Here is a 23,701-nt window from a genome sequence, read left to right as displayed (position 1 = left end):
CCATATTTTTTTAATTATTTTTTTTTTTTAGTTGTTTATTTTTAAACTGACTGGGCCCACACAGAGTGTTTGATAAATTCTGTTGTTCCTACTTAAACTTGGTTCTGCAGTGACCCACACACCTGGCATGATTAGGTGAAGTCTAGTGTTAGCTGCAGTCCATTAGTAGTATTTCTGAAGTTTGCTGATGAACTACAGAAGTTTTGTTCTCTCTACTTTTTTAAATAAAAGAAAGACTCTGATGGGTTTTCCTGTCTCTCCAGTTGTAAGGTAAAAGCTTTACTTTAAAATTGTCCCTTTGCTTTCCTTTAACAGAAAAGCTTATTTTAAACTGATTTAAACAGTATCAGCTGTTACTGGGACAGCTGGACACACTGGAAAGTGTTCCTTATGTTAAATGATACAATACAACAAATAGAGACTTAGTATCACTTATTTTCTCTTGTAACAAAATGCAACTCCTGCTCAGCACAGTTCATTTAACTGTGAAGACTTACCTCAGTCTCAAACATTTCAGATCATCTCGTGTAACATAGCAGAGAACATCCATTAATGTGTAGTCTTCAGCCAAGAACTACAAAAAGAAGTTTAAATGAACAATTTGTTAGAATTATAATCTAACTTTCTATGATTTATATACCACTGCCCTTAAAATTAGAAGCTTAGAAGAAACATAAAATTGGGCCAATATGTGGTATACGTAACAGATTCATCCATATTATTTCTCGAAATACACTGAAACTACTTATTTTTTGTATTGCATACATTGGCTTAACAGGCACAACTTGTCATGCTTTTACAGCTACTTAGAACTTTTGTCAGCTGTCATTTCTGATGTTAACACTGCTACCTCAGCGTCATAGATTTGAATGAACACCAAATTAGAGCGTAATTAATACCACATTTCACCCATGAGGAAATTGAAAACAACAGTTAAGACCTACCTTTTCAAAAGTGGCCATCTAAATTTGATATACTTGAGTTTCAAGGAACCTTTGATCTGATCTGTAGGAGTGATAATTACATGCAGGTTTTCTTAAGTTAGCTAAAATTCTGCTCAACACCTCTATGATTATATAATTTGTTGCAGAGCAGACCAATCTACTTCAGGAAATCACATCTTAACAGAGTTAGCTGAGGGTGAACATGTACCCTGTATCTAGGATATAATCAGCAGGAACTGCTGCAATATGTAAAAACGCTGAAAAATTATGAACCAAGGAAATTCTTCACTGTGGAGGTGGTGAGTCACTGGAACAGGTTGCCCAGAGAAGCTGTGGATACCCTGTCTCTGGAAGTGTTCAAGGCCAGGTTGGATGGAGCTTTGAGCAACCTGCTCTAGTGGAAGACTAGAACCCCCATGGTAGGGGGGGTTGGAACTAAATGATCTTCAAGGTCCCTTCCAATCCAAACCATCTTATGATTCTATGACAAAGCTATACTGTCATTTTATTCCCTTATTCCAAATCAGATATAGGAATTATTAACAGTATTCTATTTTTATGAAGGCCTCCATATTCATGGCTTTTTTCTATCCTCTGAAAACAAATTAACCTCTCCATGTACTGAAGCAATCAAAAAGGTTTGGTATCATCTTGCATCAAGTCACAACACAGTACTGTAACTGTAAAAGACTTAACGGAATCATTGCTACCTTGTTTATCGTGGCCTCATCAGCTCCTTGAACAGTCAGCCAGCTTATGAGATCAGGGTCTTCGGTCCTTGTGCCAGTGGAATGACGATGACAGAGAGACAATCCAGGAATATCTAGAATAAGCATTTAAAAAAAAAAGGTTTTGTGTTGCCAAAGCAACCTCTTGGCACTTTTGACTGCTGAAGCACTTTCTTCAGTGAGCTTTCCCTTCAAGCTTAAAATACCAGTATCCCCATTAAATTAAGATAAATGTCAATTCCCAAGGCACGCACTTAATTACAGTTTATAGACAGTTATGCACCAATAACTCTACTTGGTTAGGGGTGCAGTTAAAATAGTGTGAGCATTGATACAGATGAGGTTTTTTTGTCCTCTTCGGAAAATTATTTTACCTGTACAAGGCACATCAATCACACTGTAACTATTTCTACACTAACACTGCATCAATTTATCTGAAGCGTTCAGCGTTAACTCATACAATTGGTGTGTAGGCAGTGCCCTAGACTGAGGATCAGCTGCTTTTGGAAAACACTCCTTTGAAGCATATTACATGGAAACATTAGCACTTCTACCTTCTTCAGGGCACATCAAACAACTTTCCTCAGTAAGTCTGAAGTAGTATTTACATCTCACCAATTAAATGCTCTTGAACTTTCAGTGTAACAATTGGAACAGTCTTTAATTCAAAGAAAATATACCTAAACATACTCAATTATCCTCTTTAGAAACAGTATTTATTCTGTAGGATATAAGCTTTGTACTCTTCCATATAATCACAATCAAACATATTTAAATCATACCATTCCTTGTACTGTGATTAACAAATTCAGTAATTTGTTTCTACACTGTACATTCTTACTTCAAAGCAAACCCTACCAGCAGCAGCATAATAAAGCATCTTTGCTGGGACTAGCTCAATAAAAAGACCAGTTGAGCTGCCACTGTCTTCATCTGCAGCTAGTATGAAGCTTTTCATTGAAAATTCTTCTCACTTACCTATTGGCTGGGACCTAAGCCGTAGGTTTCTGATCTCTTGATCTTTTTCTTCTATAGCTTGATGTAAGAGGACTTGAAATTCTCTCTCTTTTTGAACCAACTCCTCCAATAACCTATGAAATAATGGAAAGGAAGCACACATTTCCTTAAATAGTTTCAAATTTTCAGGACAGTGAAGATCTTAACACACTTAAGCTGGAAACCTTCCTGACAGAGACAAGGACAGGCTTCTTCAATTTTCATAGGAGTATTGTCTCATTATAGATTTATTATGACCTATACCAAGACGTAAACATTCACTGGTTCCTAAAGCTACAGCTCTTATAAAGGAAAACAAAACAAAAAGCCCCAAACACACCAGCCTCCATATACTCATCCACCCACTAAACAGGTGGCATGATACAAAATTTCAGAGAAATTTCTAAGCCAGCATTGTTTTAAACAAAGGTGTAACTGATAAGAACAAATACTGAAGTGTTTCATAAACCAAGGGCTAAACTTTGTGACATAATCTTTGGTACAGAAAAATGCCAGTTTCACATCTCTCCAGCAGACATTTTCAAAGGTGTGGCAAGGCTGGAGCTGTGATGAAAATGTGCTGAAAACTTGTGGTTGCATTTCTTAAATTGGGGAAATATATTCTCATGCACACAAGGGCTGTCCCCCATATACCAGGCACTTAGTGCCTACCCTTCTATGTTATATGAAGAGTGAGAAAAGAGGAGGCAAAATACCTTGTGTCATCCCTTAAGCAATTACTTTTGAGAATGTCAAGCAGAAATAAGCACTGCAACTTTTTTTTTCTGGGACACCGAAAAGGGGAGGCATTCTGGAATTCAGCTAGGGAATGTGCCACAAAAACACATTAACTGTATCTGCACAGAAGTAAACTCCATCCCATATGATTGCTTGTAAAAACATCAAGCCCTGCTTTTAGATCGCATACAGGCCCAGCAGCAGCATAGTTACGTTCGAGTGCTTCCACACCTGAGCTAACAATTCTTAACAAGTCCACAGAGCTGCTTTGTGCCTCTACACACACCCACAGCTCACTTAATCTCAGTGCAGATTGAAAGTCTGGCCAGACAAGTGTGCAGTCACCTTTCTGTTAATTTTTGCCTCTATCCATTCTGGTTGAAAAAGGCCTTTGGGGCCAATAATCAACTATTTTCTCTTGAGAACTGCTTGCTGATTATGCCAATAAAGCTTTAATTAATACTTAAACAATTGCTCATATTATTTACGTCAAAGTTTCTGCATGAATGATAGGATGTGATTATTTGTCCAAAAGCTTTGCATTCAATAAATTCACAAAAGCAAAGTAATAGAAAATCTTCTACAAATGAATCACTTCTGATGCAACTCCCATCATGAACTTGGGAAGTGAACCAATCTAAATTATTTCTGTGTTTATTTCCGTGTACCAATAAGGCAGTCAAAATATCTCCCACAAGCAAAATATGAATTGTAACATTAAAAAATAAAAAAATACCGATACTTTACGAAGAATAGCACAGTCTAATGAATTAATCTAATTATGGCAAAATTCTTAGCACATTTAAAAGTAAAGTGAAATTTAACATTTTAATTTCAACTGGAACAGTAATTACAAAACATTCTAGAAGCATAGAAGCATAACAACTGTCTTATTGAAGACGTGTTCTCTTTCTATGAAGGTCATATTAAAAATATACTGAGGTCAGTAGGAAATCCAGTGCCATAAATGGGATACTGCAAAAGCTAAAATGTCTACTGCAAACAGACTATCTGATATATTTTAATAATAAAAAAAATTATTTGGATAAAAGAATGAAGAAAAATTTGTCTCTGACATTACTTAACCAAAAAGCCCAAAAGAACCACTTATCAGTTTTAAAGTGGAATATGTGTATTTCGGGGGGAGGGGGAGGGGGGGGGGGATAAAAAAAAAATCACTATCCAAACTTCTGGCTTATTTCTTTTTTTTAAACAACACACCTGCTTTTCCCCATCTTTCTGAGAAGAATTAAAAAATAAAAAAGAAAGATAATAAAAACATTAAATTCACTGCTGCAGTGAGTGCTGTGCATAAAGCAAGCCTGCAGTAGTTTCCTGGTAGAGTTTATATGTGGCTGTCAAGGTGCCTGAGTTCATTCCCCAAGAATAACTATAGAAAAGAACTGCAAGTTCTGCCTTATTGGACAGAAAACATAATACCATTCATCAGCCTTACACAGCATACAAAGGAGAGAAAAAGCAGAAGCTTAGCACCAATCCCATTTTTTTCAGACCTTTCTTGAAAGGCACCTGAAATCAAGACTGACCTTAACTTGCACCACTATTGTTTTGAAATGAATAAAACTAGTAGAAGTGATCAGTCACAGCTAAACAGTGACCATCATTTAAATGAACAACTTGCATTAGTATGGAACTTTGATACTGTCGCTAGAATTCCAGCACATATATTTTAAAAGCTAAGTTAAACACATTGTCACAAGCAGTCTAGTGTCTCCTGATGTCCAGACTTACCTGTTTGTCTCTAATTTTAGCCTGCCCAGCTGGACACTCAGTGATCTGTGAGCAGCCTGGGACTCATGTGAAACCGTAGAGCTGAGTGTGCTTACACCTGAGGTAGCTACTGCATCTTCCATGACAATGCAAGGCTGTTGGATAGTTTGATTCCGAGGCTGCTCATCTTGATCTTCAACTTCTACATCATCTTGATCTGCTGTATCACTTTCAGATGCAAGGCTAAAATGTGGCCTCAGTTCTATTAGTAACATGAAAATATAAATGAAAGAAAAAAAAAATTAAGGATGCTAAATATTACTTAAACATTACAACAAAAGTGGACCTAAGTGACTATTTAACAAACCATCCTACAGCTTTGGATGAAATTTCTGTAGTAAGGGAACAGATGAAACTTTCTAGGGGTATAAGACTACTCAGACCATAACAGCATCTTGGTTTACACTGGTTATTATTCAGCCTATCAAATGTTTGAAAGCTATAAACACCCCCAAAAATCTGGACGAATAGGATTCCAGGTTTGGCTAGCATTTCACATCAAACTGTGCTGAAGTACTATGCCCAGCAGATGTACTTTCTTTTGCTTAATTCCATTACCAGTGGTTTGTGATTTCTCATGTGTCTGACCTGAAATGTTTTATTAAACAAATAGCCATTATTTCTTTTATATCCAGCTATTCCTGTTGTTGCTATGCTGGCATGTGTAGCATTCTCCCTTTATAAGAATTCTGTGTTTACCAAAAATGGTATCCAAAAATATAGAGAGGAAATAACAAACAGATCCCTCTACCAAAAATAATATGTAGCACACTTTCCTTCTACTTATAAGAGAGAATATTGCTTATATGGAAATGATGTATATCCACAAAACTGTGGACACAAAGCTCTATGTGTGCTCTGGCTTCTGTACTCCCTGTTTAGCCTGTTTACCAGAGCTTACCAGGTATGCAAGATATGTACACAAGAACTTATACTCCTACATAACCTATTACTGCAACATCTGTTTGTTAATTCTAACCATTTAATATAAATCTTTCTTCCTTCCTTCCTTCAATTGTGGCTTCTTACTGCTGAGCACTCCCTTTAGTCTCCTCACCAAAATACTTTTTTTTTTCATGAATCACACTTGTTTTTTGTCCTTTCTGCTGCAGAACTAACAAGTACATTTCTCTTCTTTACAAAAGGAACATTTCTTCCTTGATCCATTTCATCTCTTCATTTCAATGCTACATAACTATTTCAAGACTGAACATACTAAGATCAAGAGAGCTATGCTTCTAAATTAAAGAAAGCAGATGTATTATATAGCAGTTACCCAAATATTGCTAGGCAAATATGTCTGAATTTGCTTTGAAATTCTGCATCATGATAATAAGAACAGAAGCTCATTTTGCCATTGTTTACCACTAGGCAGGCAGTATAACTGTACATCTACTTCACATAATTCCTAAAACATCCCACAATTTTTAGAAGTGTTAAGGCCAGAGATAAATTTTCATATCATTCATGGAGGGTGGGAGGGAAGAGGAAGGAAAGGCAAGGAGAAGCAATCATAAGTAGGGTGAAGCAATTAGGGAAGAGGCAGATGATCAGTGCCTGAAAGCTAATAGGGCACAGAGGCTTTTGTTTAAGCTTGACCATGTACATTTAATGCTGATACTAAGAGGTATGGGGAAGAAGAGTCTATTAATGCGGAATTCTACAGCACTCCTATTATACAGCAGTAATGCCTGTTAATAGGTGCTTGGCAGTCTAATCAAAAGGTTTTCCTTATAACTCGAGACTAAGACAGAAACCCTGCTTATGCCTTGTTGGTTGTGCTGCTGATACGGAAAATACCAGTGAGAACAGGAAGAGCTGCAACTTTCGTTGGAATTTTCAGATCCTACTGTTGATAACTGAAGACAACCCACTGCAGAAAACAGGAACGTAAGTACTCTAACTTCTGATTAAAGCATTACATCATATGTTCAAAAATTCACCATTACTTCCAGTGTGGGGAACAGGGGAACCACAAGCTTAGAAGTTAAGTAGCTGCAGAGAAAAGTAACTCTGGTAGTAACAGAATGGGCTGCAGTTTCTCCTACACAGACTCCTTTCCTCAGCCTAGCCTTCTACAAGGTTCTTCTACTTCCACGACGTTCAAAATTCAATATACGAACCGCAGGCACTGTAGGTTTGTTTGGTTGGTTTTGGTTTTTTTCTCTTTAGAGAGCTTCTGACCAGGAGCCAAGGAGACCTTCAAGTACTCCAAAGAGCACATCATTAATCTGCACTTTGTAAAAAACACCTCCCACACTCAGCACATGCTGGCAAGTGGTCTGTCGTTTAGATTACAAGGGGCAGTAATAAGCACCTCAAAAATCAGGCTCCAGAGCACCTGAGCCTACTACTGCTGACTGTGTTGCAGAATTGTTTAGACTGCACATCTTGGAAAGATGTTTTCCAAAATTACTTGGGCAATACACTGATTAGTATTGAAGCTGCAAAACAGACAGTGAGCAGGAAAGAAGATGCTGCTAATTTCAAAATCTTAAGTGAAGTATCATAATTGCAACTCTAAATTATGTTTAAAGAGATCAACTAATAAATATTTGCTAAGTATTAAGAAATTACTCACCTGGGACCAGAATAGTTATAGCAGTCTGCACAGCTTTTCTGATTATGCTATCCAATGCAAACATCCAATGTGGCTTGATATTATGATTTCGGAGAACTTTATTGACCTAGCAACAGAAAATTCGGTTTAGATATTGCATCCCACCTAACATAAAACTGTAATATATGTCAGCAATAGATAAGGTATTTGAACTTATAGATACTGTAGCAAAGCAGGTGGTTAAAACTATTTCATATTCTCATTAAATGAAGAAAATGGCAGTGTCACCAACTTACATGATTTTATTACAAGTTGTGCAATATTTTGTATTTTTTATCAAGAACTAGTGCCTGCATTTGGTGATTTTATGACTGCAATACTGAAATTAAGAACACTTCATGGGTGTGGAAGGACCATATTATGAAAGGCTTCTAACTTAAGCTATTTAATCTTGCTACTGTTTTGGCATTGCTTTCACTGCTTTCTCTGAGCAATACTTATCTATTTTAAAGTACAATTGTAGGAAATATCAAAGAACTAATGTAATGCTGCTCCTTGGTTCAGAAAATAGTTAATTAACATTAGTTTAAGTAGTCAGGGGACTTTATTTGTGTACTGTGCCATTTTCTCTTTCCTCTTACCTTTTACTTCATACAATCAGACAGGAACAACCCAGTGTTGAAAACTAATTGTCCACAGGTCTGCTTTCAAACTGCTTTTTGGTATATTTCTAGGTGTCCCTATGGATGCTCCATGCCATTTGCAAGAATTATCTCTACTTTGGGGGAAATGTTTTCCAACTCCCAAATGACAGGAAAGAAGCAGGAGGGACCATAATGCCTAGTCACTGTATGTGGCAGTAGCAGAAACCAGACTTGGTGCTGGTTTTTGGGCATGAAAGCAGTCCAAAGCAATAGGCTTTTTTTGAAGCAGAACTCAAGAGGTTGCAGGAAGAAACAAGTTAAACTGTATTTAGAAAATTATGAAGTTTTTCCAAGCCTTATTTAAAAAAAAAAAAAAAGGGAAAAAAAGGCAACTTCTTTAGTTTACTAGAATAACATGGCAAGAAGATACTTCACTCTTAGATCTCCCTACAAATGGGGTTAGTTTGATTCTCTCACACTGTGTTAACCCCTCTGTAAAAATGACTGGAGGTACATAAATAATGGATTCAGAAGATGTGTAAAAAATAATAAAGTTATTAATCATACTATTTTCACTGTCCCAAATAAACAGTACTGAGTAAAGCAGTAATTTGTGTTGGTACCTGTACTGGTTTGGCTGGGATGGAGTTAATTTTCTTCACAGCTGCCCATACGGTGCTTTATTTCAGATGGCTGACTAAAACAGCCTTGGTAACGCATTCACGTTTCAGCTATTGCTAAGCAGAGCTTCCACATTGTCAGGGCTTTCTCTGTTTCTTATGCTGCCCTGCCGGTGAGTAGGCTGGGGGTGGACATGGCCGGCAGAGCTGACTCAAACTGACCTAAGAGATATTCCCTTCCATATGATACCATCCTCAGCAACAAAGCCAGGCAGGCAATTTTTCTAAAGGAGCAGCTGCTCAGGGACTTGCGAGGGATTAGTCCATTAGTGGCCAGTGACTGCTTTTGCATCACTTGTGAAGTCTGTCTTTCCCCCTTCACTTATTAAATAATCTTTACCTTCACCCACAAGTTTTCTCACTTCCTGCCCTTCTGCTTCTCTCCCTCATCCCGTTGGCAAGGAGTGAATAAGCGACTGGGTAGGGAGGCTTTCCTGAGCCTGCCAGCCAGGGTCAGCCCACAGCAGTTAGCTGTCTTCTCAAGTCTATTGCCAGTGACCAACCACGAGGTGGCACTTGGACACTGTGGTTGGACTGGAGAGCTGTCAGCAGTGCCAGGGGAGCCCTCCCTGTGCCTCAGGGACTCAAGGGCTTGCCTTCTGAGGCAGCGTAACTCCTGTTTTGCAAGCACTCTGCACCTTCCCATACTGACTCCTACCAAGACATTCACGTGTGTAGCTTATTTAAGAACTGAAGAAGCACAATGTAACTTTGTCAAGAACACAACAACGTGTTTTCGCTATTCACATTTACAGCATAAACATATTTTTTCTTTTTTCTTGGTTGCTTTGATTGAGGATATTGTGATTATTAAACCTTGTTACCTGAGGTTACCTTATTTAGTCCTGAGAACAAGGGAACTACTTTCCCTCGCTTTTAGCAATATCCCAGTCTCTGAAGTATCTGAGGTCCTGATACTGATCTGGATTTCAGTGTTTTACTGTAAAAATGTATGTCCAAAAGAATTAGGACTTGCCACATATAAAGCAAAGTTTTTCTCTGAACTTTCTGTGGGTTATCTTAGTTAAATAATAGAGATAGTAATGACAGACATCTGTCAGTTAAAACTCAACAACTTGTAATGATGAAGTTAACAGAAGAGGGTAAATTTTTTATTGAAAAGAAAACAAATCAGGCATTTACCACTTAACAACTGATGCCCAGCAACATCTCCATTAGAAAACCAATCCAGATATTTGTACTTCCCCCCCACCCCATTTTGTTCTTGACTTTGTATGGTTGGGATATTTTCTTCCAAGTGTCAAAACAGTATTAATATGAGGCCAAGCAGAATGGAGAGCTGAAGTGACTCAAAGGTGAAGACTCAAAGAGAAAACTTTGGTTTGTGAAAGCCTCTCTTTTACAGATTCACTTCACACATTAGGTTTTTGTTTGGTTGGGTTTTCTTGTAAACAGCATCTAGTTCTTTCCAGTGTTGTCTCTGCAACAAACAGGTTACATGCTATGCAATCCTTCCTGAAAGCTCTCTTCCTTGTCAGAGTGCCCCAGGTTTAAATGCTAACAGCATCATCCACCATTAATGCCTACTTAAATTGTCATTTCATTTTTACTACATGACTTCAGTTTGAACAAGTGATGCTGAGCACAGCTGCACCCTCCCATGCTGGTTATTATTCTAAATCATTAAGCCTTATGAACTAACATTTAAATACATAGCTTAAGAAGAAGAAAACATTTGCTTTTGGTAAACTACCTACTTAAAGGGTATCCATGTGTATATTTGGTTGCTCAGTGTAGGAAATCATAAATTTTGCATTAATTACTGGCAGGAAAGTAGCCTTTTTTCCTTCCTTATCTTGCTTATTATAAATTGAAATGAAAATGTTTAGCTTGGCAGAAATCTGCTGCTAACCAAAAATACTAGAATAAAGCCTCAATGCAACATTATGAGGTGAACAGACAACTACTGGGGCGAAAACATGGTTTAATGTATTAGTTTGTAAGAAAACTCAAATTCAATAGATCTACATTTATGAAGGATAAGCCGGACATTCAGTGTTGGTTTTATTTACCAGAAAACCCTCCAAAATGAGATACTATTTTTCTTAAAGGCTTTCCTGCTTTGGTATTATGACATAATGTTCACACAACCATGCTGAACCTTCTAGATCCTTGATAAGCAAAATCTCAACAGTCGTGTTAAGGGTCTGTGTCCTGCCAAAGGACTGCATGGCAACCAGCTCATGGCTGTGTGCTGGGTTTTTGTTATTACAGGTTCAAAGCCCCCAAATATTATTGTTTCAATAACTATGGGCTATGAAGTTCTGTTTGCTTTTAGCTCCCCCCCCATGCCCACCAGCAGTTTTGGTGCACAAAATTCTTTGTAAAAATGACAACTTACAGCATCTTGAAAACCAAAGAGCACAAGCTGCACTTGACTGATACCATGACTGTCAAAGTCTAACTCCAGTTTCAGTTTTGAGAGAGTGGTTGCGATGATTTTACGATCAGTGGACCTCACAAACTCTCTGAGGCTGGAAACGAGCGTTGTGATGTGTTCCCATTTTAGTTTGGGTTCTTCAGCTCCCTGGTAGAAAAGAGAGGAAAATAGTTTTGATAGCCATCTTTTGAAATGTACACGCATGCCTCATCAGGATTTAGGCTTTGATAGCACTTTTTCCTTCACAAAAACTTTTCATAAGAACAGTTTCAACAGTCACTGGGTGTGGAGCCTAGAGGAGGAGAATAACCCTCCCAAAAGAGGTCACTGTTTCTTGTTAGGGAACCATACAGGTTGCCCTGTCCCCAGCATGCCTTGACAGACTTGGATCTTGTAAGTCCAGGGCTACAACATGTCATGTGTCCACCTATCTGCCCTAATAGCTTTTTAATTATTCACATGAAAATGAGATCAGCTACCACAGGACAGGGTGAGGGATCCATTTCAGTACAGCCAGTCATCAGGTGAATTCTCCAAATCAAAGTGGACCAGGATCAGGGGCTAGGATCTTTTACCTCAGGGATGAGTGCTTTAGCCAGTAGAATGCTTGATTGCTCTAGAGCTTTTTCTTATTTTTAGTTTCTCTCTCAAGTAATCAAATAATTTTTTCATCTCATCAGCATTAATTAACTATAGTTAAAACCTCAATGTTATAGGCATAGTTCTTGATGAATGGCCAGCTGTAACATTTTGGCATAAACCCGACAAATTCAAGAGAACCAAACACCATATGTCATTCTGTTGTGGAAATCAACATTAGAGATCTTTAGCCTATATAAATAATTACTTCCTTCAGGATAAGCATCTAATACTTTATGTTGAAAAACTGACATGGTTTTCTATCTTTGACTTAATGTTTGAAATCGAAATTTGTATTCAGTTGGTCTAACTTTAGAGAGTAAATACAGTCTTTTGCTTATACTGCTTATTCTGATGAATGCCTTTAAGATTTTTGCTACTTCAGTAGCTCATGTAAAAACACAAAAAACAAGCAAGTCAGGCTTCCATCTCTTACTAACTTCTTGCATTTAAGCAGGACATAAGAAGCCAACTCAACTTCTCCTTGACTGCAATTACTACCACTTTCTGGTGGTTTGAGCAAGTTTCCTACTCTGAACAAGGTGTGTTCTTCAAGGGAGAAAGCGATCCTTGGGTGTCAAGGGTTCTGCATCCTCTTGAAGGCCAGACAGTCCCATGCATGTGTGCTTTGAACTCTTCAGCTCTATAACTCTCTGCCCCTCTGCTACTTTCTTGGGTTGTTGCAGCCCCAGCTGAGGAAGGCATGAAACACTAAGCACCCTCTCCAGATTTTGTGATTGAGTTTCAGCCTCTCACAATCACTGATTATTCCTTTCACACTGTGTCTTTTATAGCAACACTTTAGCAAAGCACAGATCATGGGCATCTCTCTTAGTGTCTTCTATTTTAACACTTTCTATAGTTACCAGGACAACCGTGGGTTCCTTCCTGCCCCCACTGAGTTAGAAGCTCTTTTTATTCGGCAGCAATTTCCAATTACATTAACTGTAGTACATGTGTAATAATCATATTTGTTTGCATCAGTTTCTAAACAGTACTGTCTTTAGAACATCTGAAACAGGACTATCTTTAGAAGATGAGTTGCCACATTTTATACAAAAATGTTTTAGACCAGCAATACTTAGCCTTGAGAATGAAGTAAGTCAATTAACTGCCAACACACACTCTACAAGCAAGAACAAAAAATCAAGTCATCCAATTATGGTGTTGCAACATTTAGCAGTGTATTCATGACCTGTAAGTTACTCGGTGTCATCCTCAACTGATACATCACTGTGAATTGCCCCACAAAGGAGTGCCAAAAGGTCATTCTGCAATTATTTTGTTGTTTGCTGTAGCTCCCAGTGTTACTCCATCTTTCCTCCCCTCCATATATGCTCCCAACTGCAATTTATTTTTGCCCTCCCTCCCCTTTTGCAGCTGTTGGCTAGAAGGCAATGGTGAACAGTCAGCTCTGTTTTCTACACAATAACATAACATAAGGCCAAAACAGGCCAAAAGAACTGTATCTCCATCAAATCACTCAGCCAGAAGACAGAACTCTAGAAGGGGCAAGGTAATCACACGTGGAAGATCTGCTTTACATGAGCTGACCTGACAGCCTTGATCCCATTGAAAAAAATCACTGTCAAAATACACTATCATGAAAACGTTTTTCTCTTCTCTGGCCAGCACTACTACCCAGGTATATATATACTATTTGCAAACAACACAAGAGTCATATGTAATGCAGCATAAACAACATGAAAGCCTACTTTTAATAGCCCAAAACCCCCAATAAACTGTGAAAGCTTACATGGTATAATTTCAAAAGTTCCAGCTGACTGCAGATAAGTCTTAAAATTCCATAAAATTTTTGCTGCCTTCTGAAATTACTATACCTGAGCCAAAGCTTCCATCAAGTTCCTCACCACCTCCTCTTGGTCCTCAGTTAATATCCTGTGGAGGGTGGCTCTCCTTTCACTGTCCTTCTTTAGCATGAAAAACCCAGAATCTTTCTCTTCAGGTGAAGGAGGTGCACTGTGATCCTCAAAATTTTCATCTGGGATGCTGAATGAAAGACACTCAGTGAAAAGAAACTTTATAAAAAGCCACCCCAAAACATGCATTTCTAATCTACCATATAACATGAACACCAGAAAGCTCCTTACCTCAGAAAAAGGGACCGGATTCCCTTCCCATCTTTTTCTCCACAGGATTTGGCTCTTGTTTTGAAAGAGAATGGATCAATCTTTAATTCCGTATCAGGTGAGACAGAACCATATTCACTGCTGCTACTTGTATCTTCCACCAGAACAGGGACAGGTAAGGATATACTCCGAAGATACTCTGTTCATAAAGGAATATTTAGACATTAGAACTGTGCCATAGTAGTTCTGAAGTGAAAAGGCTATTCTCTCAGAGGAAACAGGAAGACCTCAGCTTTCCCCCACACCAGCATAAAATATTAAAAGAAAATTGACAAAATCTCCTAAAGCTTATTCTTCTGGAATAGAGTTATCTTTCAGTTACGTTTTTAATCAAAAGCTTCCTGAGATACGGAAATGCTGAGCTCTTTGGGAGGTCCCTTATGAAATTCTACCACTGGCATGAATATGCATCTTTTATTATCAGTTAAGTCAGAAATTTTGTTTTTAAATCCAGAGCACATATTACTGCTGCGAGAAACTATTCATACCTATTTCATACGTGTATATTTCAAAATGCTCTTTTGATAGTAACTCAGCATGAAAGGAACTATGGGTTTGTTCAGTTCCTCCCACCCACCCCCAGTTCATTTCCTGAAAGAGATGAAAATCCTTGCACTCAGGCCTGACATGCGGTCTCAAATGCCACTTTTTTCAGTTCTAGAATTTAGCTTAATAAAAATCTGTGTTATTTTTCTCCACAAACCTTGGCCCTATTGCTACTATAAAACAACCATTTCATTTCCTGTTTAGATTTCCACTAAATGGCCCTGTAACAACAATGCAGTTCTTCAAGCCTGCCTAGACAATTAAGCCATAGTCTGGTAGGATTACAAATAGTACTTTAAATTTGCACAATAAATTAGAGGTTCCTAACAGAGAAAGGTCACTTATTTTCATCATTATGGCCACTTGTTTTTCCAGCATTTTAGTGTGACAAATTATACCAGAATAAGTGATAACCACGTATCTACACAATTATGTTGTGATAGAGCAGTATGTTAAAACTCACCATTTGTGTTAGCTGAAAGAACTGTGGGAGAAAAGCAAAGAAAAAAATCAAGTTAAATGTGCTGAAATGAACTGATAAAATAAGCACAGTCTAAAGGGTAACTCTCTTCCCATTTTTATGGGCTACCTGGACTCTCCTGTCTGCATGCTCTAAATGTGTAATTTATTGCAATTTAAAGTTAATTTTAAGCAGGGGCGTGGGGTGTGAAAACCACATTAACAATGATCATCCAATGCCATCTCCTTTACATGGTCTTTGTATTTCTTTTAGGTATCATGCTAAAAATATGCAGAAAATATTTTCATTTTATATATACGTACATGAAGAATATGTCACTTAAACTCTCAAATCTCCTTTTTTTACTGTCTGTAATTCCATAATAACGGTAAAGGAAATGAGGACATGAAACAAGAGTAATGCAGTGCATGCACATTCACTGTGGGACAAAGATTATTTTGCTCATGTAGAAAACTCCCCCGAGGCTCAATAGCAAGTTCTAACATAATACAAAATGTACTCTATGCAAACATTCTTTGAATTATAACATATGCTAAACCATAGAAACAAAAAACCCCAACAACCACAAAAGCTTCACAGAACCATGAACAGACTTTTAGAAACCTGATTAGAAATATTTATATGAATCATGTCTGTAACAACATGATAACAGAATTCTGCTACAACAGTGTTCCTGCAGCAAGCTGTTGAAACAGAAGATTACAACTGAACTTTCACCTGGGATGGTGATGTGCTCTGTTCATCTTAAAGACTGTATCATCAGTATCATTGACAAAAGAAAACATCCAAACTGAGTTTAGCAATGCCTACCTGACAGCTTTGATGGGGACTTTCTTTTTTTACTTGAAACCTTCAAGAATTCATCTATAAGTAGCTCATGAGCAAAAGCCCGTTTATCAGGATCTGGTTCAAAGCAACGCAATATGAAAGCCTTCGCTTCTGCAGACATGGATTCAGGAATCTCTGGGTGTATTTTAAACATTCCCACCTGAGAGAAGTCAAGGGAGAAACAATGGCCTACACTGTTCTTTTCCCAAACACTACACAGCATCAAAAAAAAGTGTTTACATAGTAAAAGTGGTATACTGTTCTGAAGTTATATTATCATTCTGTAACTAATATATTAATTTATAGGAAAAAAACCTACTCCAAACTGTATAAATAATTACATTAAACCCCCCCGAATTGCAAGTATAGGCTTTTGAAAAGCAGAAAACTTTTGTCTTTTCTCAGGTGAATAGCTGCTATTGCTCCATTACTCTCTAAAACTACACAGCACTCCCATTCAGTGTATCAGCTCATTCTTCTCAACATCCTCACTAATCAAGCATTTCCTTTATCTTCTTTTCCTGCGATCTCTAATTCTAGCTTCTCCAAAACAGTCATAAGATTTCCTGTGTTTACAAATACTGGTGTGAGCTGTACAAGGAAGGTGACTGACCTTAAACATAGCTGCTTGTGGTTCTCCCAGTTCATAAAATGGGGGCTTCCCTGTGGCCATCTCAATGATTGTGCATCCCAGTGACCAGATGTCTGCAGCCTTCCCATAGCCACGTGGCCCTTTGTCTATGATCTCTGGTGCCATATACTGAAGGGTACCTGTTTAAAACACACTCTTTGTTTTCACTTAGGTGGACTAATGCTTCAAACAGATAGCAAAAGGACAAGAGGGACAAAGTCACTGAGGAGTGAGCAGTATCAGAGGAGTTAAAAATACTGTTACTCAGAATTCACAACTTTTCATATGCAGTCTATGTAAAACTCAAAATACCATTCCAAATATTACTTGTGCTAAAAGCATCTGAAATCATCTACTGATCTGATGATATAGTTTTTCAAAGTCAATGAAAATTTAAGAGGCTTCAATGAGCTTTGGATGAGACCTAGTTTTCATTTAGTGTACTATAGATTAAGATTAAAATAAGGAAAATAACTCTGAATTGCATTCAGAAAGGAAAAGGAAGTGAAACCTGAAATCTGAACCTAAAATAGCAGGTGATATGAGCACTTTTTTCTGAAGTAGGGGAATCAACCTGACACATCATTCTGCATTCTCTCCATTTAAAGCAGAAATGGAAGAACAGAGAGAGGATGGAACTAAAATAACAGTCACTTCTCGTTTTGTATAATTATTTAATGTACTGCCACTACATGATTTAACATCCAATCAAATGATCAAGCAGAATGAGGATCAAGGCCAGGTTGGACGGGGCTTTGAGCAACCTGGTCTAGTGGAAGTTCAAGTTAATGACAAGCTCTGTACATAAGCAGTTCTGGAAATGAAGCCAGATGTCCAAGCCAGTCAAGTTATCCTTATCAGCAAAATAAAGAAACCATCCATACAGAAGAAACAAACTCAAATACAGCATAGGAAAAACAGAGCTCTTATGTTGCAGAGGTCTTTCATGTCTCAAGTTGGAACTTCAAAACAGCATTCTCTTTGAACAGTGCATACAAGAACAGTGTATAGCTTAAGATTAGGTTTACAAGAAGTTATTCTTGCAGCAATCTCTAATGTTGATTTTAAGTAAATGAAAGTTCAGCAGCTGTGGATTCTGACCCTACACACACAGATCAAGTGAGGAAAGAGTCTCTCCTCTGGGAACATACCAGTGAAGGTTTCAGTACATGGATTGATTCCTGCAAGTCTCTTTGAAGTTCCAAAGTCCGAAATCTTTAACACTCCACTGTACGTGTTAATAAGCACATTATCACCCTGAGGAACAGAACATTCAGAGTAATTATATTTCTCTGCTGACTCTTAATTTAAGACTTATTGCAACAGCCTGTTTCTACAATACACTCTTTAGTAAGTAACAATTACCTCCTAAGGCCCTCAAGAGGGGACATGAAAGAGGAATCTATAGTGTTCCTACCTTATGTACTTCCACTATCAAAAACTTCATCCTCAAAGTGAACTCCTACTACAAGAATTCAAATTAAAGAATACTAAGAGAAAGAAAAAAAGGAAAATGTCCTTTGGGGGGGGGGGGGAGGAAGGAAATTTTTTCATCTGCAATCTCCTTAGAAAAGAACCTGATAATATCCATTACACAATATTCTTCACTTCTAATAAGCTTTTATGAAAGTTTGGTCAGCCTACAAGGATGCTGGAGAGGGGCTCTTCTTCATCAGGGATTGTAGCGATAGGACAAGGAGTAATGGATTTAAACTAAAATGGGGAAATTGAGGTTGGATATAAGGAAGAAGTTCTTTACTGTGAGGGTGGTGAGGCACTGGAACAGGTTGCCCAAAGAAGTGGTAAACGCTCCATCCCTGGTAGTGTTCATGGCCAGGTTGGACAGAGCCTTGGGCAACATGGTCTAGTGTGAGGTGTCCCTGCCTATGGCAGGGGGATTGGAATTAGGTAACGTTAAGGTCCTTTGCAACCCAAACCATTCTATGATTCTATGTCACTGAAAACAGAAATAAAAATATCTTTTTTATCACATCTTAAGTGGCTGTATGTCAATTCTCCCCAAATTAAAAAAAACAAACAAAACAAAAACAAAAACAAAATAAAACCCAATATATCTTGCTGGTGCAAATTCAAATCAGCAGTGGTTCAACTACCTAATGCGCAGTTCAGAACAGCGAAGAGAGTAGGTGATAACAAGAACCTTTTCTGAAAGTTTTCAAACGACAGGAGAAATAAATGGCTATGCAGTGACATAACACTGTGAGGCTTAATTCTCTGCGAATTCTTACCTTTATGTCTCGATGCACTATTTGATTATCATGGAGGTATTTTAATCCTTCAAGAATCTGCTTGGTGTAAAAGCCAATTGTCTGCTCATTGTTTTTTAACGGTCCCCATTTTGATCGTAGAAGAGCAGAAAGGCTGCCTATAATTTTGGAGAGTAAAAATCTAATTAAATTCTGCTTTCTCCCCATAGAAAAAAAAATAAGAACAAGCATCAATCCCAAACCAAGTGTAGGCTCCTCTTCCATAACCAAAGGCCTCTCCAGGTAAATGCTTAATTATTGTCACCGGCCTGAGTAATTAAAAAGAGTCTCAGTATCTCCACAGGCCTCAGCTGCAGAGCAGAGAAACATACACTTCCTCAAGCAGGCAGATCAGAACCAACTTAATCGATGTGCTCACCTCTGTCCTATGCCTGGGAACAAGATGTCCCAGGGGAATGTTGTAAAAGAGAGAAAAAGGGTGCATGTGCATGTCCTTGTACATACACCAACTCCATGGTTTCTCAAACAGTCAAGTTCAGGAAGTGGGATTTTTGTTGCATCTCACTCCTGTGAGTTCTTTGGTCTCAGAGAAAGTGAGAAATCACTATCATCCTTCTCTTGTGTTAGGTACCTGAGGAGGACTCCGACATGTGAGACTCCAGTCTTTCTAGTAGAATGACCACAGATCATCTTTGATCTTACCAGGCTTGTGCGGAAAGGTTTTAGTAAGAAGTGGCTACAAGGGTAGCTTCTCCCTGAGTTGAGCATATTTTGGCCTGTGACAGTAACTGGTGAGTGACCTCCCCCTGTCCTTATCTCAACCCATGAGACTTTTGTTGTATTTCTTCTCCCCTTTCTCTCTCACTTGAGGAGATGAGTGATAGAGCAGCTTTGGTGTGCACCTGGTGTCCAGCATCAGATCTGTAGGTAAAAGGAGCTCACCTGCCATAGCAATGATCTGAGCTTTATCTGTAGCACAGGCGATCTGAATACCGAGAAATTTGAGCACTTTGAAGACACAGTTTTTCCCATTAATTTATGAAAGAGACATTAAAGAATATTTTATTTGCATAAAATATGTCTTGTTGCAGTACTTCCATTTTTTATACTTTTAAAATGTTAAAAACCAACCAATCAAACCAACCACCAAACTAGTCTCCCCCAGAACTTACCACCTGGCACCTGTTCCATGAATATCTTAATGAAGCCGTTCTCACTAACAGAACCTAAGTACTGGACAATGTTCTTATGTTTGAGATGCTTATGCAAAGCTATTTCTTCATGCAGAGGCTGGGAGTACCTGGAAAGAATAAAGCAACTTATTCAATGTTGAACTTCAGGAAGAAAGCCTTGTGTTTACTCTAGTAGCTGAAGTTCTGTTCTAGGTCCCATGAAACACATTTACACTGAAAATAACTGTGGTGGTTGTGACCACCAGATCCTACAAAAATATGTAATCTTATATAAATATACATAACTTATGTAAAGTAAATATAATATTGTGTACTCATACACACACAAACATTATAAATGTACACAAACAGACTGAGAAGAACAAACTTTGTGAAAATTAACTGTTCTCCAGACTAACCAGAACAGCATAAATAGTTGTGCAAGCAGCTGGATTCAGATTAATGCCCAAGTGAACTAGTAAACCTTAAAGTTAGTGTATAACTAAAACTGCCTCAATAATGAAAACAAATCACCATTTAATTTTTAATTAATTAAAGTAGAAGTCTTATCTGAAATCAAGAGTGGATAGCTATCAGGGTAAGAAAACCGGAATAATTTAATGGGGAGATATTTAGAAGAACTGATCAAAACAATTTCATTAAATGCAATTTAGTCCAGGGTAAATATTTTTCAGACATGTAAGCTTTTCAGCAGTCTTTTTGCAAAAAACGTTTCTGGAGTTTGGAACCTTTTCCAGTGTGGAACATCACCAGGACTCAGAATCCAATGTACTCCCTGGGCCAGCCCTAATGCTCTTCTTCCAACCCTGGGTGAGCTGGAAGCAGGTCAGCTGTCAGATCTTGTGTATGCTCTGGCAATACACAGACAATATGTTGGAAGTCTGGTGGCTACTTTCAGTAAAGAACTAACATCTGCAGTCAGACTTTCAGAGTAGCTGAAATAGATGAGGGACACACACCTCCTTCTGTCAGCAAAGATGTGAGATGGAGCTGCAGAATCTTGAGCAAGTATTCTACTTGGTATCCTACACGGTCAGATGCTTATACTGAGGGAGTGCTAAACATAACAGCAAACTCAACTTTGCAGCTACTTGCCGCCAAAATGAGTAGCTTAACTGCCACATTCGCCAGGTTGTTCTCAGCATAACACTTTCACACCCATACTGGTACTTTCTCATCCCCTAGTGAACTGGTAGAAAACTTTGATTTTACTTATTTATGACAGAAGGGGTAGCTTCCTGCTGCCTCAAGTCCAGGAGTTAGCTCTCCCTGGATCCAGTCAAGTGCCAGTGCCAGGAATGCAATCAAAGCACAATTTAAGTTGTTAGGGACAGGCAGCTATCAGCTCACCCTAAGAACAGGCTCAAGCTGCAGGTGGACACTGAACTCTTCAAGTGGAATGGGGAAAAAAAAAAGGAAGAAAAGTGGGCATCTGAAAACCTCTCTGGAAAACAACTGCTGCAGGAATCAAGGAAAGTATTTGGTTAATGAAAAGTGTGATTATGAAACTCAACCCAACCTATTTACCCAAAACTAATTTGAGTTTTGGTTTGCCTCTCCACACAACTATAAAGATTCTGACTACCCTGTTAGTCATCCAGAAATGCAAAATCAGAGATTATATTCCTGAATACTATTAATGGGATATTCATTCAGCGCAGCAACAGCAAGACCATTATAATTCTCCCTGCACTCGTACACTGCACAGTTAATTGAGTCTTGAGCAACTAAAATAACTTAGCAAATAAAATAAAGCTGTAAGAAAATTCTCCAGTGGGATGAAACATAATTTTAGAACTTAGCCATTAGGCAACTTTAAGTGGTATGAAGAAAGACAAATTCTTAATCCTAGAAAGCTAGATCTTATTATCATCTAACATGTTTTTTACTTTAACTTGGAAACTTTGTATGACCACTGGTACTATTTTGTAGCTATGAAAATGCACTTGAGGGCAACAGCACTGCAGGAACATTTTCTTTCAGAATACACTTCCATATGCATTCTTAATTCCTGACAGTTAAGTAAATTATTCAGTAGCTTATATTTAACATACTATATCAAAGACTTGCTGCTTTTTACACAGAAATCATTGCCTTCCTGGCCATTGCATGTTCTGACTCAGAACTTAATTATTTCTTACGAATCCAAAAGATGGATTTTTACTTTGAAAGTGGTGAGAATTAGCTTCAGAGATGATTACATTTTCTTTCTATAGATTTCTATAGATTTCTTTCAAGGTGCTAAAGGATCAGATTATAATTAGAAATTAATTAATAATTTTAGTAATATTCTTTTACTCTGCCATTAAAAGAATAATACTTGAAACTTGTCCTGGAAGCCTGTAAATATTTTTGGAAGTCCAGAGAAAAAACTAACGGCTCTTAATAATCTCTTTTCCAGTATGCTTTGCACATTGAATGTGAAACCTTTTCCACTGGAAATTCTTTTAAAATGTGTATTGGAGATGAAAAATCTGGATGATCTTGTTTTTTTCTTCCTTTAAAGTAGTTACTGCTCTCTTCCAGCTATTCTGTTAACCACGGTTGTTACAATTAGTTTCTTCTTAGTACATACAAAACTTTCAACTAAATTTTAAGAAAGATTGTTATATGTAATGATGCCGTAATTTCTGAGAAATTGTAGCATATGTTGAAGTTAAATATACAATAACAATATGGAGGATGGAAGGATTTCCCTTTCCATAATTATAATTATAGAAAAATTGTTAGATCACACACATATCTATATCGAACAGTCAATATATGCATGGATTCAGAAAGACTTTGAGGTATTTGTTTCTTAAATGACAATGAAGAGAACAGCAAGTGAGAACAGAATAACTGAAGGAAGGTCCACAAAAAAGGCCCAGGAAAAAGAAACTAAAGCCAGGACACCAGGTGGCATTACTAATTTTCCAGTTTGTAAATGACACAAAGAAAACTTTATAAGACTTATCACAATGTCCTGGTAGCATCTAGGCTCCAATTTAAGTTCTTGAGGTTGCACAGAATAATGCTCCTTTTTCATAAACAGTGGTTTTACCCACAGGGACATACATTCTAGATAAAAGAAAGAAGAACAGCAGCCACTCCGGTGGGTTACGATAGTCTCTTGTATTTACTGTTTTGAATGCTAGCTCTCTCTTTAAGATGACTACTCTGTAGGGATGGGTAAAACTAGCTTCGCTGCTGGTATTAGTTGTAGATTGAACACTGCACAACAAAGATACGGTTATTTCCTCCTAAAGAGGAAATGGAGCATGTCAAAATATGGGCAATCCTGCTGAAGGACAAGTTATTCATTTTTCATCAACCAAAAAAGCCAAATGGGCAGAAGATTATGCTTATGTTCATCTAGTATGTGATTCCTCCTGCTACTAAGCAGCAGGAATCTGTCTTTATCAGAAAACCTTCCTTTAGAAAAAGTATTTCTTTAGCCACTGGGGAAGGAGTGATTTACCTTTCTGTTACCAACCATGGCAATGACAGTATTGCCTAATTTTCATAGCTTTCCTGAACATAA

The 23,701-nt window shown here is 37.9% G+C and overlaps 1 protein-coding gene across 2 annotated transcripts in view; it reads right to left on the bottom strand.

Annotated features, from left to right (window-relative positions):
- Positions 1-23,701, bottom strand: part of MAP3K5 (mitogen-activated protein kinase kinase kinase 5) — a 99,394-nt gene that overhangs the window by 1,034 nt on the left and 74,659 nt on the right. For both annotated transcript variants that reach the window (XM_061378464.1, XM_061378463.1), the window contains 14 exons: positions 20,158-20,285; positions 19,007-19,143; positions 17,909-18,014; positions 16,740-16,897; positions 16,109-16,286; positions 15,281-15,301; positions 14,233-14,410; positions 13,963-14,131; positions 11,444-11,629; positions 7,779-7,884; positions 5,159-5,399; positions 2,651-2,763; positions 1,655-1,767; positions 498-574 (listed from right to left, as the gene is read on the bottom strand). In XM_061378464.1, coding sequence (XP_061234448.1) covers positions 498-574; positions 1,655-1,767; positions 2,651-2,763; positions 5,159-5,399; positions 7,779-7,884; positions 11,444-11,629; positions 13,963-14,131; positions 14,233-14,410; positions 15,281-15,301; positions 16,109-16,286; positions 16,740-16,897; positions 17,909-18,014; positions 19,007-19,143; positions 20,158-20,285 — 1,911 coding nt within the window. The remainder of the gene's footprint in view (positions 1-497; positions 575-1,654; positions 1,768-2,650; positions 2,764-5,158; positions 5,400-7,778; positions 7,885-11,443; positions 11,630-13,962; positions 14,132-14,232; positions 14,411-15,280; positions 15,302-16,108; positions 16,287-16,739; positions 16,898-17,908; positions 18,015-19,006; positions 19,144-20,157; positions 20,286-23,701) is intronic.

This window comes from Neopsephotus bourkii, unplaced genomic scaffold (genome assembly GCF_033783945.1).
Source record: "Neopsephotus bourkii isolate Nb327-2 ecotype Australia unplaced genomic scaffold, CSIRO-AGI_Nbou_v1 NB_1765, whole genome shotgun sequence".
Lineage (NCBI taxonomy): Eukaryota > Metazoa > Chordata > Aves > Psittaciformes > Psittacidae > Neopsephotus > Neopsephotus bourkii.
Note: the sequence above shows the minus strand (reverse complement) of the source record. Positions and strands in the feature narration are given on the sequence as shown.